Source organism: Elephantulus edwardii, unplaced genomic scaffold (genome assembly GCF_000299155.1).
Source record: "Elephantulus edwardii isolate Elephantulus edwardi_28Jun2011 unplaced genomic scaffold, EleEdw1.0 scaffold00074, whole genome shotgun sequence".
In the NCBI taxonomy this organism is placed as follows: Eukaryota; Metazoa; Chordata; class Mammalia; order Macroscelidea; family Macroscelididae; genus Elephantulus; species Elephantulus edwardii.
The window spans coordinates 8726848-8740282 of NW_006399824.1; the positions used below are offsets into that span (position 1 = coordinate 8726848).

Below are 13435 nucleotides of genomic sequence, written 5' to 3' on the forward strand. Positions count from 1 at the left end.
GGTTGGTGTAGGATAGAGCAGGGTTTAGGGCTGTTGTGCATAGGGTCACTATGAGTCGGAAAGGACTCGACGGCACATAACAACAACAACAGAGATATGTACAAAAGCAAAGCTATGAATTTTAAAAAAAAAGCACACACACACAAAAACCTGGTTTTCATTTCTATTAGGTCTAAATGGAAACTTTTCTTGACTTCCTTGTATTTGGATGAGTCTGTGTCTCTGAGTTCTAGAATGTTATGTTATGTTATGTTATGTTATGTTATGTTATGTTATGTTATGTTATGTTGTTATGTTTTATTCTGTGTAGTGATGTGATGTTAATTTGTGCTATGGAGTTTAGTACAACTGATAGAAACACTTTTAAAAACAGATTTGGCCCTTATCCTATCTTGTGCGTTCCTTATCATCTATGACATCATCTCTAACATAATTGAGTTAATTGCTGCAATCACTGTGTCAATCCATTTCATTGATGATCTTCTTCTCTTTCAATGACTCTTCACCTTTCCAAATATTGTAGCTCTTTCCAAGGAATAGCCCCTACTAACAACATGGCCAGATTATGTGAGAAGAAACCTCACCATCCTTGTGTTTCAGGAACACTCTGGCTGCACCTTCTCCAAGACATTTGTTCATTGGACCTTTCCTGGGACATTCACTACATTTCTCCAACACCACAATGCAAAACCAGTACCAAACCTTCTTCTATCCATCCAATCCTAACTTATAGCAACCATATTACATACTATAGAACTGTTTATTGGGTCTCAAGGCTACAGACCTTCATAGATGTAGCTGCCAGCTGATTGCAGGGAACTGCCAACCTTTCCATTAGCAGATCACAAGCCTTTAGAAGGTATTAGCATATCTTCTAAAAATCTAAGACTCGTCCATACTTTATATTCTTCCTCTTATGTATGTCTGATTAAAAGAAAAGTAGGAAAAATGTAGATGATGTGTGATCCTAAATATAGAGTTTCTTTAGTTCTGAAAGAATATATGAAAGGAATTAAATTATATGAATGTACAGATCATCTATTCCACAACCTTGATTCTAGTGTAAGAAAGGAATAAACTTTATTGTATTTATTTCTGTAGTCATTATGTGCCACCGAGTCACCTGGGACTCATAAAGACAGAAGTTCTGAAGCCTGAGCCAGTCTTACTGATTCTGTCACAGCTACTCCCATTGCCCCCATTACTGTTTCAAACCATCTTATCCAAGGGCTTCCTTTCCTGCACTGTGCCTCCATCCTTCTGAGCTGTCCCTCTATCCTTCTGAGCAAGGACTAGTTCCTCCTGGCCACATGCCCAAAGTTTGTGAGACAAGTGTTAAATTCTTAGCCTCCAAGGAGAAACTTGGTTTCACCCTCTCCAAGTCAGACCTACTTGTTTCTTGGCAGTCTGTGGTATGTTTGTACTCTTCTCCAGCATCACAACTTGAAGGCATAAATTCTTCTTGTGTAATCCTTAGTCATTGTCCAATTCTCTGATTCATAACAAGTAATCGTAGAGACTATGGCTTGGATCAGGAGCATCTTAGTCTTTAGCCTGACATCATTGATTCTCAGTACTCTGGAGAAACCCTTGACAGCATATTTTTTTAATGAAATTCATTTTTTGATTTCCTGACTGCTGGTGCCAGGACTGTTGATTTTGGAGCACATCTCCTGTTAACAACCTCAATCTCTCCATTGTCTATCCTGGTGCTGCCAATTGGTCCAGTGGTGAGTATCTTTGTCTTCTTGATGTTGAGCTTAAATCCATATTGAAAACTACAGTCCTTGACCTTCTGCAGCAAGCACTTCAGGTCCTCCTTAATTTCAGCAAATAAGGTTGTGGCGAGTTTTCCTCCAATACTGATTCCACAGTCCTCCTCATAAAACCTAGCTTCCCAAATGATCTGTTCTTCAGAAAAAGGTATGGAGACAGGATGCGTCCTTGACACACTTTTTTCCTGAATTTGAAACAAGCAATGTTTCTTTGCTCTGTTCTGAGAACTGCTTCCTGTTTTATTGTGTTTAACTACTGAAATATTGTTATGCTTGCTATAGCAGGTTATTCTAACGGGAAGAAGATGAGCAGAAAGGAAAAAAAAATCTCCTTCTTAGAGCAACATCTTTTATTCAGACCTGAATTTCAAAGGTTGCACAAGATGCTTATTATTCAGGATAATTGTTAGCTGATTAGTCACTAGCTGATTTCCCAAGGACTTTCATAGGATCCTCCAAACTTGAGAATGACACTTTATAGGCAAAAGTAGCATCCAAAGGGAGAAAGTTTCCTAATTAAAGTTTTGTATTTGAATAGAAAAGGAACAATGTGTCCTCACTTGAGTCTGGTAGCTCTTGTTATCTCATAATTTTTGGTTGTTTCCATGATAATTACTTTAGCTTTTGTATCTAATGTCACGATTATGAGCAAGGGAATTCTGGTGGTATCCTTTCAGGGCTGAATCATTAATCCCAGAAAGTTTATGCTGCCAAAAATATCTAGCACTAAATGTAAATCAACTGTAAGAAGCTGAAGGAAAATCTCATCCAGTGATAACCACTTCTTATACACATACAAACACACACGCTTTTATGTATGTATACATTTCATGATCTTTTATATTTTCATTTTCTTTAATAAAGGGGTATTATAGAAGAGATTGGAAAAAGCAATATATTGCACAGGTCTATAAATGGATTAAACTTCGTTAGGCCATCAAGCAATTTAATTTTTAAATAATAAGTTAAGACACTATGTAATTATTTGTTCTGGTAGAAAGAAAAGAAAACTTTGTTATTTACACATTTTGTATATATAATGTATATAGTGTATTTATTGATAAGTGAACAAGTGTCATAATCTTTATTTCAATGATGAGAAGATAAATTAAGAGCAGCAAAGTCATTTGCTAAAAGCTCCTTGGCTAATAAATGACAATACTGAGATTCAGAAAAAAAAATATATATTTTTTCCATGTTCATATTCATTTCGCTCTAGCTCTGGTGACCTAGTGGCAAAAATCTGTGTTGAAATCCTGAAGGCATACAGTTTGAGGCTACCATATGTTCTTCAAGAAAAAGATGGCAATTTCCTCCCAAGTGATTAACTGCCTCTGAAAACCAGCCTGAGGGTCAACTAGTTTTCAATTCCAACTCTACAGTACTCAACAACAACAACAACAATAATAACATCTTTCAGATCTGAATTTCAATGTTGGTGTTACGTGCTGTCGAGTCACCTGTGACTCATAGTGACTATTTACAGCAGCTCAGAAGCCTTCCCTGTCCTGAGCCTGTCTCACTGACTCCAACATACCAACCCCCATTGCTTCGGTTACTGTATCAATTCATCTCATCTAGTGTATTCCTCTCCTTCCCTGTCCCTTCACCATTCTGTGCAAGATGTTCTCCTTTCAGGATTTTGGCCAAGATGTCCTCCTTCAAGGATTTTGGCCATGTGCCTAAAATATGTGAGACAGAGCTTCAAAATCCTAACTTACAAGGAGAAACTTGTTTTCACCTTCTCCAAGACAGATCTATTTGTTTTCTTGGCAGTCCATGGTATGATCAAGACTCCTCTCCAGCACCACAACTTGAAGGAATGTATTCTTCTTTTGTCATCTTAGTTATTGTCCATCTCTCTGAATTTCAGTGTTAGAAGTAAATAAAACAATAATAATAATGTCTAAAGCTGACACTCATAAAAATTCCATTCATTACCTTCTAAAAAAAAGCATCTAATTGTGAAATCTCCATTTAACATGAGATATATAATTTTGAGTTTAATGTTCACAACCTATGGAGAGAGGAAACAAAGAAAGTTGCCTAGGAGTAAGAAACAGATGAAATAGTGTGTTAAGAAATAAACTCCACAATCATAGTCTATTGATGTCACTTCAATCACCTGTTCTGACCAGTGAAGTATGTATAATATGTTGTTATGTATCATAGAGTAGAACCTACTTATAACTGACCGTCCAGCTGACTTTTGAGGCAGTAAGTCACAGTGGAATAGACTTCCCATCTTTCTCCCATGGAGCAGCTGGCAGATTTAAACCACATTCCTTTGGGTTAAATGAACAACTTCTTACCACAGAGCTACTAGAGGTCTCGTGTAATATAATATGTATTTTTTTTCCTGAGATACAAATTTGAGTTATGTTCTTTGAGGCTCCTGAATTTGAGCAAACCACTATTAGTAAACCTCTTAAGCACCCATAACATAAGTCTAAACTTTGGCTTTGCTTTCTATTTATGGTGGTTGTATTAGATGCCATGGAGTCAGCTACAACTCCTGATGATCTTGTGTACAACAGAATGAAACTACCTGATCCTGCATGATTTTAACAACCTCTATTACACTAAAACTCATAATTATAGTCATTCAGTCAATCCATATCAATGATAGTCTTTCTCTTTTGTGCTGAGCCTCTTCTTTACCTGGAATGATGTAGTTCTTTGGCTTGGCCCTTCTTGATAACATGTCCAAAATATATGTAATATTATTCAAAATGGGTGACCCTGGAGGACATTATGCTGAGTGAGGTATCTCAGTCACAAAGGGACAAATGCTACATGGTGCCACTGTTGTAGAATGAGGTTGGCATTGGGGTGGGGGTAAGACTGAGAAAAACTGGATGAAATATGTTTACGGCATTGAAGTCTATGGGGGAGAGAATAGTCTAAAAGTATTATATTTTAGGGCATTATTTTTATCGTAGGAGTATGCAATGAGGGTTGCAGAGTGGATTATATTTGGGGGTAGGGGGTGGGGTTTGGGGAGGTGCGGGGGGGGGGATTGTGTACCAATGAGGGAGTTTTTCTTTTGCTTTTCAAGGAGGGAGAGGAGCAAAAGGGAGGAGGGAGGGGTTTGTGCGGGGAGAAGGGTGCAACAATGAATGAATGGAATCCCAAAATCTCTGTAGATGTTCATTGAAATGAAAAATAAACAACCTAAATTTAAAAAAATACATTAATTTTATTTTCCTCATTTGGAAGGCAGTATAGGAATATTGTTAAAAAGAGATACCATGGCCAGATTGCCTACATTTAAATCTCATCCCCTATACTATATGCAGAACAGGTTATCTGGGAGGATGGGCTCTCTGAGGAGAAATGTGGCATCAGGACTGGAGGAAGACTCATCAGCAATCTGCATTATGCATATGACACAACGCTGCTTGCTGAAGCTGAGAAGGACCTGAAGAGTTTGCTGTGGAAGATCAAGGACTGCAGCTTTCAATATGGATTGAAATTCAATATCAAGAAGGCAAAGATTCTCACCACTGGGCTGACTGGTAGCATTATGATAGGTGGTGAAGAGACTGAGATTGTTAATAGTTACAGCTTCCTTGGTTCCACAATCAACACTCTTGGTACCAGCAGATGAGAAATAAAGAGATTAATTTTATTGGGAAAATCTGATGTCAGGGACCTCTCCAGAATACTGTAGAGCAGTGATGTCAGTCTAGAGACTATAGTGTGCCTGATGCAGGCCATGATCTCTGTAATTACTTCCTATGCATCAGAGAGCTAGAAGGGTGATAGAAGAAGTATCAATGGCTTTGGTTTGTGGTGCTGGAGAAGAGTACTGAACATACTATGGCCTGCTAAGAGAACAAACAGGTTCTTTCTGGAGAGGGTGAAAACAGGCTGCTCCTTGGCATCAAGGATTTTGAAGCTCTGTCTAATATATTTTGATCATGTTACCAGGAGAGACTAGTCCTTGGAAAAAGACATCATGCTGGGAAGGGTCAAGGGAAAGTGCAAGAGAAGACACTGGAAAAAATGAATAGACTGGGTTAATGGAAATAGGTGTGTTAGAGACAATGAAATTGGCTCAGGATAGAGCAGAGTTCAGGGCTGTTGTACACCAGATCACTATGAGACAGAGGCAACACCACAGCATATAACAATAACAAAAACAACAACAACTAATAATTCTGAAATCACTAGATTATCATAAGGATTAAATAAAACTATGTCTGTGTGGTAGAGTACTGCTTATCATGTAGAAAATGCAAAATTAATAAGTTATTCTTTTAGAAGAAAATACATGCTAGTCTTTTTTATTAATTAAGTTAACCACATGAACATGAGATTCTTCATGTACGAATTGTTGTTATGAGCTGTCAAGTTAGAAACAGTCCATAGCTGACTATCTAGTGGATTTTCAATGGTAGTAAATCACATGAAAGGAGACTTCGCATCCTTCTCCTGTGGAGCAACTGGTTAATTTGAACCACGTGCCTTAAAGATTTCAGTGCAGGTTCTTATCACTAGGCCACCATGAATATCAAAGTGAAAAATTATTATGGGTAAAATTTGATCTTTAATCATGGAATTATACATTATTAAAAAGTAGAGTAAAAATGTAAAAGATACATTTAAACTTTTCATTAATTTTCCCCATTTTAAGTCAATAAGAAAACCAGAAGATGATTTCACTGATACTCCATATCATTAAAGAGACAAAGTAAGTTCAGTTCTTATTTGGTTTTTAAGTCAGAAATTCAATTGACTGAGTTGTTGGTAGTCAGTTGTATCATCAACTTATTCCTGTGCTCAGGAGAGGGGGCAAGGCCAAGGAGAGGAATAATAGATGGGCAAGTTGAATAATAGCTAGCAAGTTTATGTCTTATCAAGAAAGTTTCAGAGTTGGGTTTTGTTTTTTTTTTCTTCATTTGCCTCAATAATTTTTTTCATGACATTAAAAGTGGTGGATTGCTCATGTTGTTGTGATTGAGTATCATCTAGTAGGAACTGACTCATAGCTTACCCTACAGCAGGTTTTCAGAGGTACTTAACCGCATGAGAGGAGATGTCCCAACATATAAAATTTTATGATTAATTGACAGGTCCAATTGGAGGGCCAGTCTGCCCTCTGTTGGGAAAAGTAGATAAATTACTATCATAAACACTGTATTAAAGATCTTTGACTTCTAATTTACTTAAAATACTTCTAATCTCTACCTCCTCCCTCTCTGGGGTTCACTCTCTACAGGATTCAAATGAAATGATTTAAAACACAGTTTGCTGACAGCAGTTCCGGAGAAACCATTATGAAAATGAAGACAGCAAACAACCTTTGAATGCATTTCTCAATTTAAAAAGTCTTCCTTACATAGGGCATTTCAGGCTGAAGATGTTACAAATTTATCATAGCTTCAGTAATTGTAGCTTCCTCTAGATACAAATCTGGTGCTTGGCATGATGTAGAATCATTTGTAAAATGTGTATTTTGTTTGGCACTCAGTAGGAAACTTGCCAGGCAATACATTTAATTAAGAACATGAGGAAGAGAATAATTGTGGTCTGTCACAGTGCATTATTGTCACTTCCAAATTCCACATGTGTATAAGGTAGTGAGTGGCCTCATAGCAAGGTACATTTTTTAAATAAACTATTTTTTTTCTAACTCTTAAGGTTTTATAGGGGAAGTATATTCTTTTGGGAAGAATGATACTTTAGTTCATTCTTCTGATACAGTTCTTTGTCCATTATGTTAGCTAAGAGTTAGAACCTCTCTTTAGAAGTAAACTTTATCCATTGTTTAAAACCTTGAAATTGATACATTGCCAGTTGGAAGCTTGGACAGCTTTATTCAAGTTTAACTTTCTCTGGAGATACTTAGAAATTATAAAATGCACTGGCTGTTTTGAACATAACAATGTACATAACACCCAGTCTTGCTTGATGGGTAAATTTGTAAAAGTAAGTTAAATAAAGTATTACAATGATTAATGTTGATTTTTTTTTAGAATTGCAAAGCAGCCTGTGTCAGCAAATTCAAAGAGGAGAATTATATTAGAACAATCTTTTGAGACTAGATTTTTATTGCATTGTACATGCTATTTATACTTTCCAGGAGAAATTGCTTATGATAAATTTGATAGGCTTTAGTGAAAAAGTACAATAAAAGGGTCTTATATTCAAAGTATAGGGCACATACATTTTAGTATTCATGTTTTGAGTGTAGAATTCTCTGTTAATTTAAGCTACAAAAATTCTCTCGGGCTTTTGTCACTATATAATGTTATTCTCCTTAATGAACAAACATTTTTTTTTCTAATAGCAAGTTTATAATCAGGTTTTACAATAGAGTATCTACATTATTCTAAAGCCCCCTGTGGACAGAGAATCACCCACAGGAAGCTCTGATATCTTTATGGTAAAGAGCTGAATTCCTTATTCAAAGGCACATGCTTTTGAGTCCACCAGTTACTCCACTGGAAGATGTTCTATGCCCTTTCCTGTGAGTTACGGCCTCTGAAAGTCCACTGGTGGGGCAATGAGTTGGTTCTGCCATTAGAGTACATAGTAATAGCAACAATATACCCATAAAGATCATATGAGGTAGAATAGAAAAAAGTTTTGTGTTTACTTCCCTTCTAACTTTATTCTATACTGTTGTTGATATTTTGTGTCCTAGGGTGAGAACCAACTCATAGTTGAACTTTCAGTGGGTTTTCAGAAGTTGTAAATTACATAGAAGGAGATAAACCATCTTTCTCCTATGGAGAAACCACTTGAATTCTCTTATATGCTATATAGTTTAATTAAATGGATACAAGGATTAGAATATGTATGCTGCTAAAGAGGTATAAATTCTGTTGAGTTTCAGAAAAAAAGAAACTACTTTTTGGAGGCACTTTTCCCTTCCTTTGGAGGGCACTTATAATGAACCACAGTTGAAGGTTGGAAATGAAACAGAAGGAAGTTTTGCATGGCTCTTTGAGTGAGGAACCCTGATGGCTTAGTGGAGTGCCAACTCAAAGACATGCAGTTCAAATCCAGCAGCTGCTCCACCGGAGAAAGATGGGCACTATTCTCTCAGGCAATTTACTGCTTCTTAAAACTAACTGGAGGGTCATTCTGACTGAATGCTATATGTTGTTGTTGTTATTGCCATCGAGTTGCTTGCGACTCATAGAGTATATATAGAATGCTATATAATAACATGAATTATAAATGATATTATTATGTTCATTTCATATAAACATTGCTTTACTTTTTAGGAAAGAAGTTGGGGCAGGGATCTCCTTGTCTTATCTTAGTTCAATTTTGTATGAAAGAATAAGGTTAGGGAGAAAAGAGCTACATATGAAAGTGCTTGTCTACTCTCTTGCAGTAGTATTGTAAAAGAAAAACCAGTCACTAAACATTTTTAATTGCAGAAATGCTGCTTTTGTATCAAAAAAGTTCATTATTTCACAAAGGAAAGGTGTGCTAAAGAAACAAAACACATGCTGTTTTTTTTCTTTTTGTGTGTCTTGCCAAATCCTGAATTAATCTGATTTTTATTCCATAGCATTAAGAATTTCAAAATGAAGAATATTTTGGAAACTTCATTTGTTTCAGAAATGTTATAAATACTTCATTAAAGTTCATTTACATGACAAGATAAAGGTAAACAATCCATTTGAAAATGGGCACAGGATATGAAGAGACACTTCACTAAAGAAGACATTCAGATGACCAACAAAGATACAAAGAAATGTTCAAAATCGCTAGCTCTAAGAAAAATTTAAATCAAAACTACTATGAGATATTGTCTCACCCCAGTGAGAATGGCAAAATTTAACAGAACAGGAAGCAATAAATGCTGGCGAGGTTGTGGAGAAACTGTTATCCTTATTCACTGTTAGTTGGAAGTGTAAAATGGTGCAACCGCTGTGGAAAGCAGTGTGGTGCTTTCTCAAAAAGTTGCAAATAGAGATACCTTTAGACCCAGCAATTCCACTACTGGGAATATACCCCAAAGAGACCATAACTACCAACCAAGCAGATATATGCACACCCATGTTTATCACAGCTGTGTTCACAATAGCAAAAAATTGGAAACAACCTATGTGCCCCCCATCAACAGATGAATGGATAGAGAAGCTGTGGTCTATTCACATAATGGAATACTAAGCTGCATTGAAAAACAAGGAGCTCATGCAATATAATTCAAAATGGGTGACCCTGGAAGACATTATACTGAGCGAAATATCTCAGTCACATAAGGTCAAATACTGCATAATGACACTGTTGTAAAACAGGACTGACATCGGGATTGCGGGGGAGACTAAGAAAGATGGCATAAATAATGTATACTGCATTGAAACAGATGAGGGAGAAAACTGTTTAAAAGGGATATGTGATTAGGTATTATTGCCATATCCAGAATGAAGGCTCCATAGTGGAGTGGACCTGAGCAGAGGGATTGTAAAGCAATGAAAGAATTTTTCTTTTACTTTTCAAAGAGAAGAGTGTACTGGGGCGGGGAGGGGGAGGGTAGGCAGGGAGAAAAGTACAACAGTGAATGAATGGAGGGAAAAAGTTAATTTAACCCTTATTTATAATTATTTCAGCAGGTGATATTATTGTTATTACTTAGAAAACTGAGACATGGTGTCATTAGTTATCTTTCTTAACAAACTCTGTTGGAGCTCTGATGGTGGTAAGGCACTGCACTGTAATTCCAAAGGATGTTGTTGTTGTTGTTGTTGTTGTTGTTGTTATGTGCCATCGAGTCGCTTGCGACTCAAAGCGGCCCTGTGTACAACAGCCCCTAAACTCTGTCTCCTCTGTTCTGCGCCAATCGCACCGTCTCTGACACTCCCATCATGATTATCCCTGTCACTGAATCCATCCACCTCATAGAGGGCCTTCCTCTCCTGCACCGTCCCTCCACCCTCCCAAGCATGATGTCCCTCTCTAAGGACCGGTCTCTTCTCACAACATGTCCAAAGTATGTTAGACGGAGCCTCAGAATCCTTGCCTCCAAGGAGCCGCCCGGTTTAACCCAATTCCGCCAACTGCTCCGCAGAAAAATCATGGGCCATCTCCTCCTGTTTAAATGTATTTACTGACTCTGAAAACCCACTGGAGAATCAACTATGAGTAGGTTTCCACTCAAAGGCACACAATAACTAACTCAAATAGTAAGAAGTAGACTATTTTACGGAAATAGTCTAGAGCAGTATGACTAAGATCGATTAACTTACCTACTATGCTACATTACATCTCGTTTTCTCAAAAAGAGGAAAAATGCTTTGGAATAACTAAAGAAACCTAGGAAAGATAGGAAAAACAAAGGAAAAAAACCAAAACAAAACTTTCAGTGAGTAGATTCCACTTCTTGGCACCCAATATAGTGTAAAGTAGACCTGTTCCTTAAAGTTTTCAACTCTGTGACCTTTCAGAATGAGATTGCCAAGACTTTCTTCCAAAGTGCCTCTGATGGGTTCAAAGCACTAACTATTATGGTTAGTAGTTATGCATTTCAACAATTTTGCCACGCAGAGATCCTAAGAAGAGTAGAAAAGAACAAACACGGGCATGTTGTTGTCGTGTGCAGTTGAGTCAGCATCAGCTCATCGCTGACTCGCCAGTGGATTTTCAGAGCCAGTCTAATGGTGTAGGGGAAGACTGTCCATCTTTCTCCCACTGAGCAGCTGATGAATTTGAACTGCATACCTTTGGGATTGTAATGCAGCTCCTTACCTCTTGGCCACCACTTCTTGTAGGTTCCACTGACTTCTTAACCTCAAAGAGGTTAATCTTTACAGCCATTTTGTGTGAGGCAATTCCTTCCTTTCTCTCATATCCAAATCATGAAGTTTGGGTGGCAGAATTAAGGCACAAACAGCATTCAATGGGTGGAAAAGATCATGTGGAAGTACCTTCATTTATCACTCTGTACTATCAACGGGAGTCTTCCCTTGACTAATTCATTCTGTGTAAATGGATAGATCAAGAAGCAGCATCAAGATTTACAACATGTATCTTTTGAAAAATGAAGCCAGATTACATGAGATAGGCAGAGGTTTTTGCATATCATCACTTCTTCCTAATTGTTGCTGGATCTAATTAATTCGGTATGGGGAAATATTGTTACAACTTTAGTAATACAGCACTCCTTCTCCGTTTCAGAGTAAGTGGGTTCACTCAGGGAAAGCTTAAGCTCTCTCCTAACTGAAACAGAAAGGAGTTACTGCAAAGCCAACTGAGAAAAGAATATAAACTCCCATGTGAATAGTTTCAGGCCTTGAAGTTACATGTTTTAATTCATCATGGAGGAGGGCACATGATGGAAACAAAATGAATTAGCTTAAAGAATCAAGAACTGAAAAGAGAATGATAAAATGTGCTGTTGTTGTTCTTAACTGTCATTGAGTTATAGGCGACTCATAGCGACCCTATGAATGAAAGTCCTCGACACTTGTATGACTTTCATATTTTCTCCAGGTTCACAGGGTTTCCGGAGGCAAGTTATTATGGAATTAGATGCCACTCTTCCTTCCAACCTTGTTTTAACCAGGGAGCTCCACCAAACACTGTACTATGGGTGCCATTACCGAATTTGACACATGAGTGTCACAGTGTTTAGCTTCACAGCAAACACAACTAACCTTTGTACGGCAGTTGGACAGACCAGGGCTATATGGCCTAGAAGAATGTTTGACCAAAACCAATCAAAAACAGGCCAAGAACAACAAGTGATTAAATATAGCATTATTATTAAAAATGCATTGTCAGGTACTTATGTTGAAAAACCTCCCTATTTTCTTTTAGAATTACAGAAACACCCCTGTAATGAGGTTTACTTAATGATGAGGAACATCTCTACTCTTAGATTTACTATAAAAAGTGATTTGGATGAAGTATAAATAAAGTTTATCTTTTTAAAAAATTTTATATTGGTTTGTCTATAACAATTTGTATACATTGTGTTTCATTCATATACATGGTGTTTCATAAAATCATTCCAATACACTGTATTTTATAAAATTCATCACCATTCCCCTATGTAAAGTTCATCTTTTAGGCAGGTTGTTGGAATTCATTAGTTGCTTGGTGGTAGAAAGATGGGCAACCTTCTTCCTTGCAATTAAATTTGTCTCTGAAAACCGGCTGGCAAGCCAACTATGAAATAGTTTCAACATGACAAAAAAGAATAACAACTTTAGGCAATATTACCTTAATTGTAACACCACACACCTTCTTTTTCATAATGGAACAGAGTGGATTTTAATTAGAGCTTGCCCAAAATCCAAGTATGAAAAGCAACATCAATATTTGATTATTTTTTTTTCATCTTAACATGGTTCACCATGAACCAATGCAACTAATATGTTCCCATTCTTTTATTTTCAGGGGAAAAGGACCATTGAAACATACTACTGAAGTGATCTACGCAGCTAAAATGATATCTGAGTCAGGATCGAGAATGGATGTACTGGCTCGCCAGATTGCTGATCAGGCAAGTTCTTTAAAAAGGAAGTAGTGACAAAAAAAAAAAAAGACATGCTAATTGTTTTAGAGTTTTAAATATTGAGTAAAGCTAATTTTATAGTTTATTATATTAGTTTATCCTAAAGAGTAAAAGATTTCTTAAATGCTTTATTATATATTTAAGATACAAATAATGAATATTTATCACTAGGGAATCA

General features: G+C 36.9%; 1 protein-coding gene across 1 annotated transcript in view; it reads left to right on the forward strand.

Moving 5' to 3' along the window:
• Positions 1 to 13435, forward strand: part of CTNNA3 (catenin (cadherin-associated protein), alpha 3) — a 2453748-nt gene that overhangs the window by 2322784 nt on the left and 117529 nt on the right. Inside the window, exon 16 of the mRNA XM_006889022.1 lies at positions 13140 to 13245. Within this exon, the coding sequence (XP_006889084.1) occupies positions 13140 to 13245 (106 nt within the window). The remainder of the gene's footprint in view (positions 1 to 13139; positions 13246 to 13435) is intronic.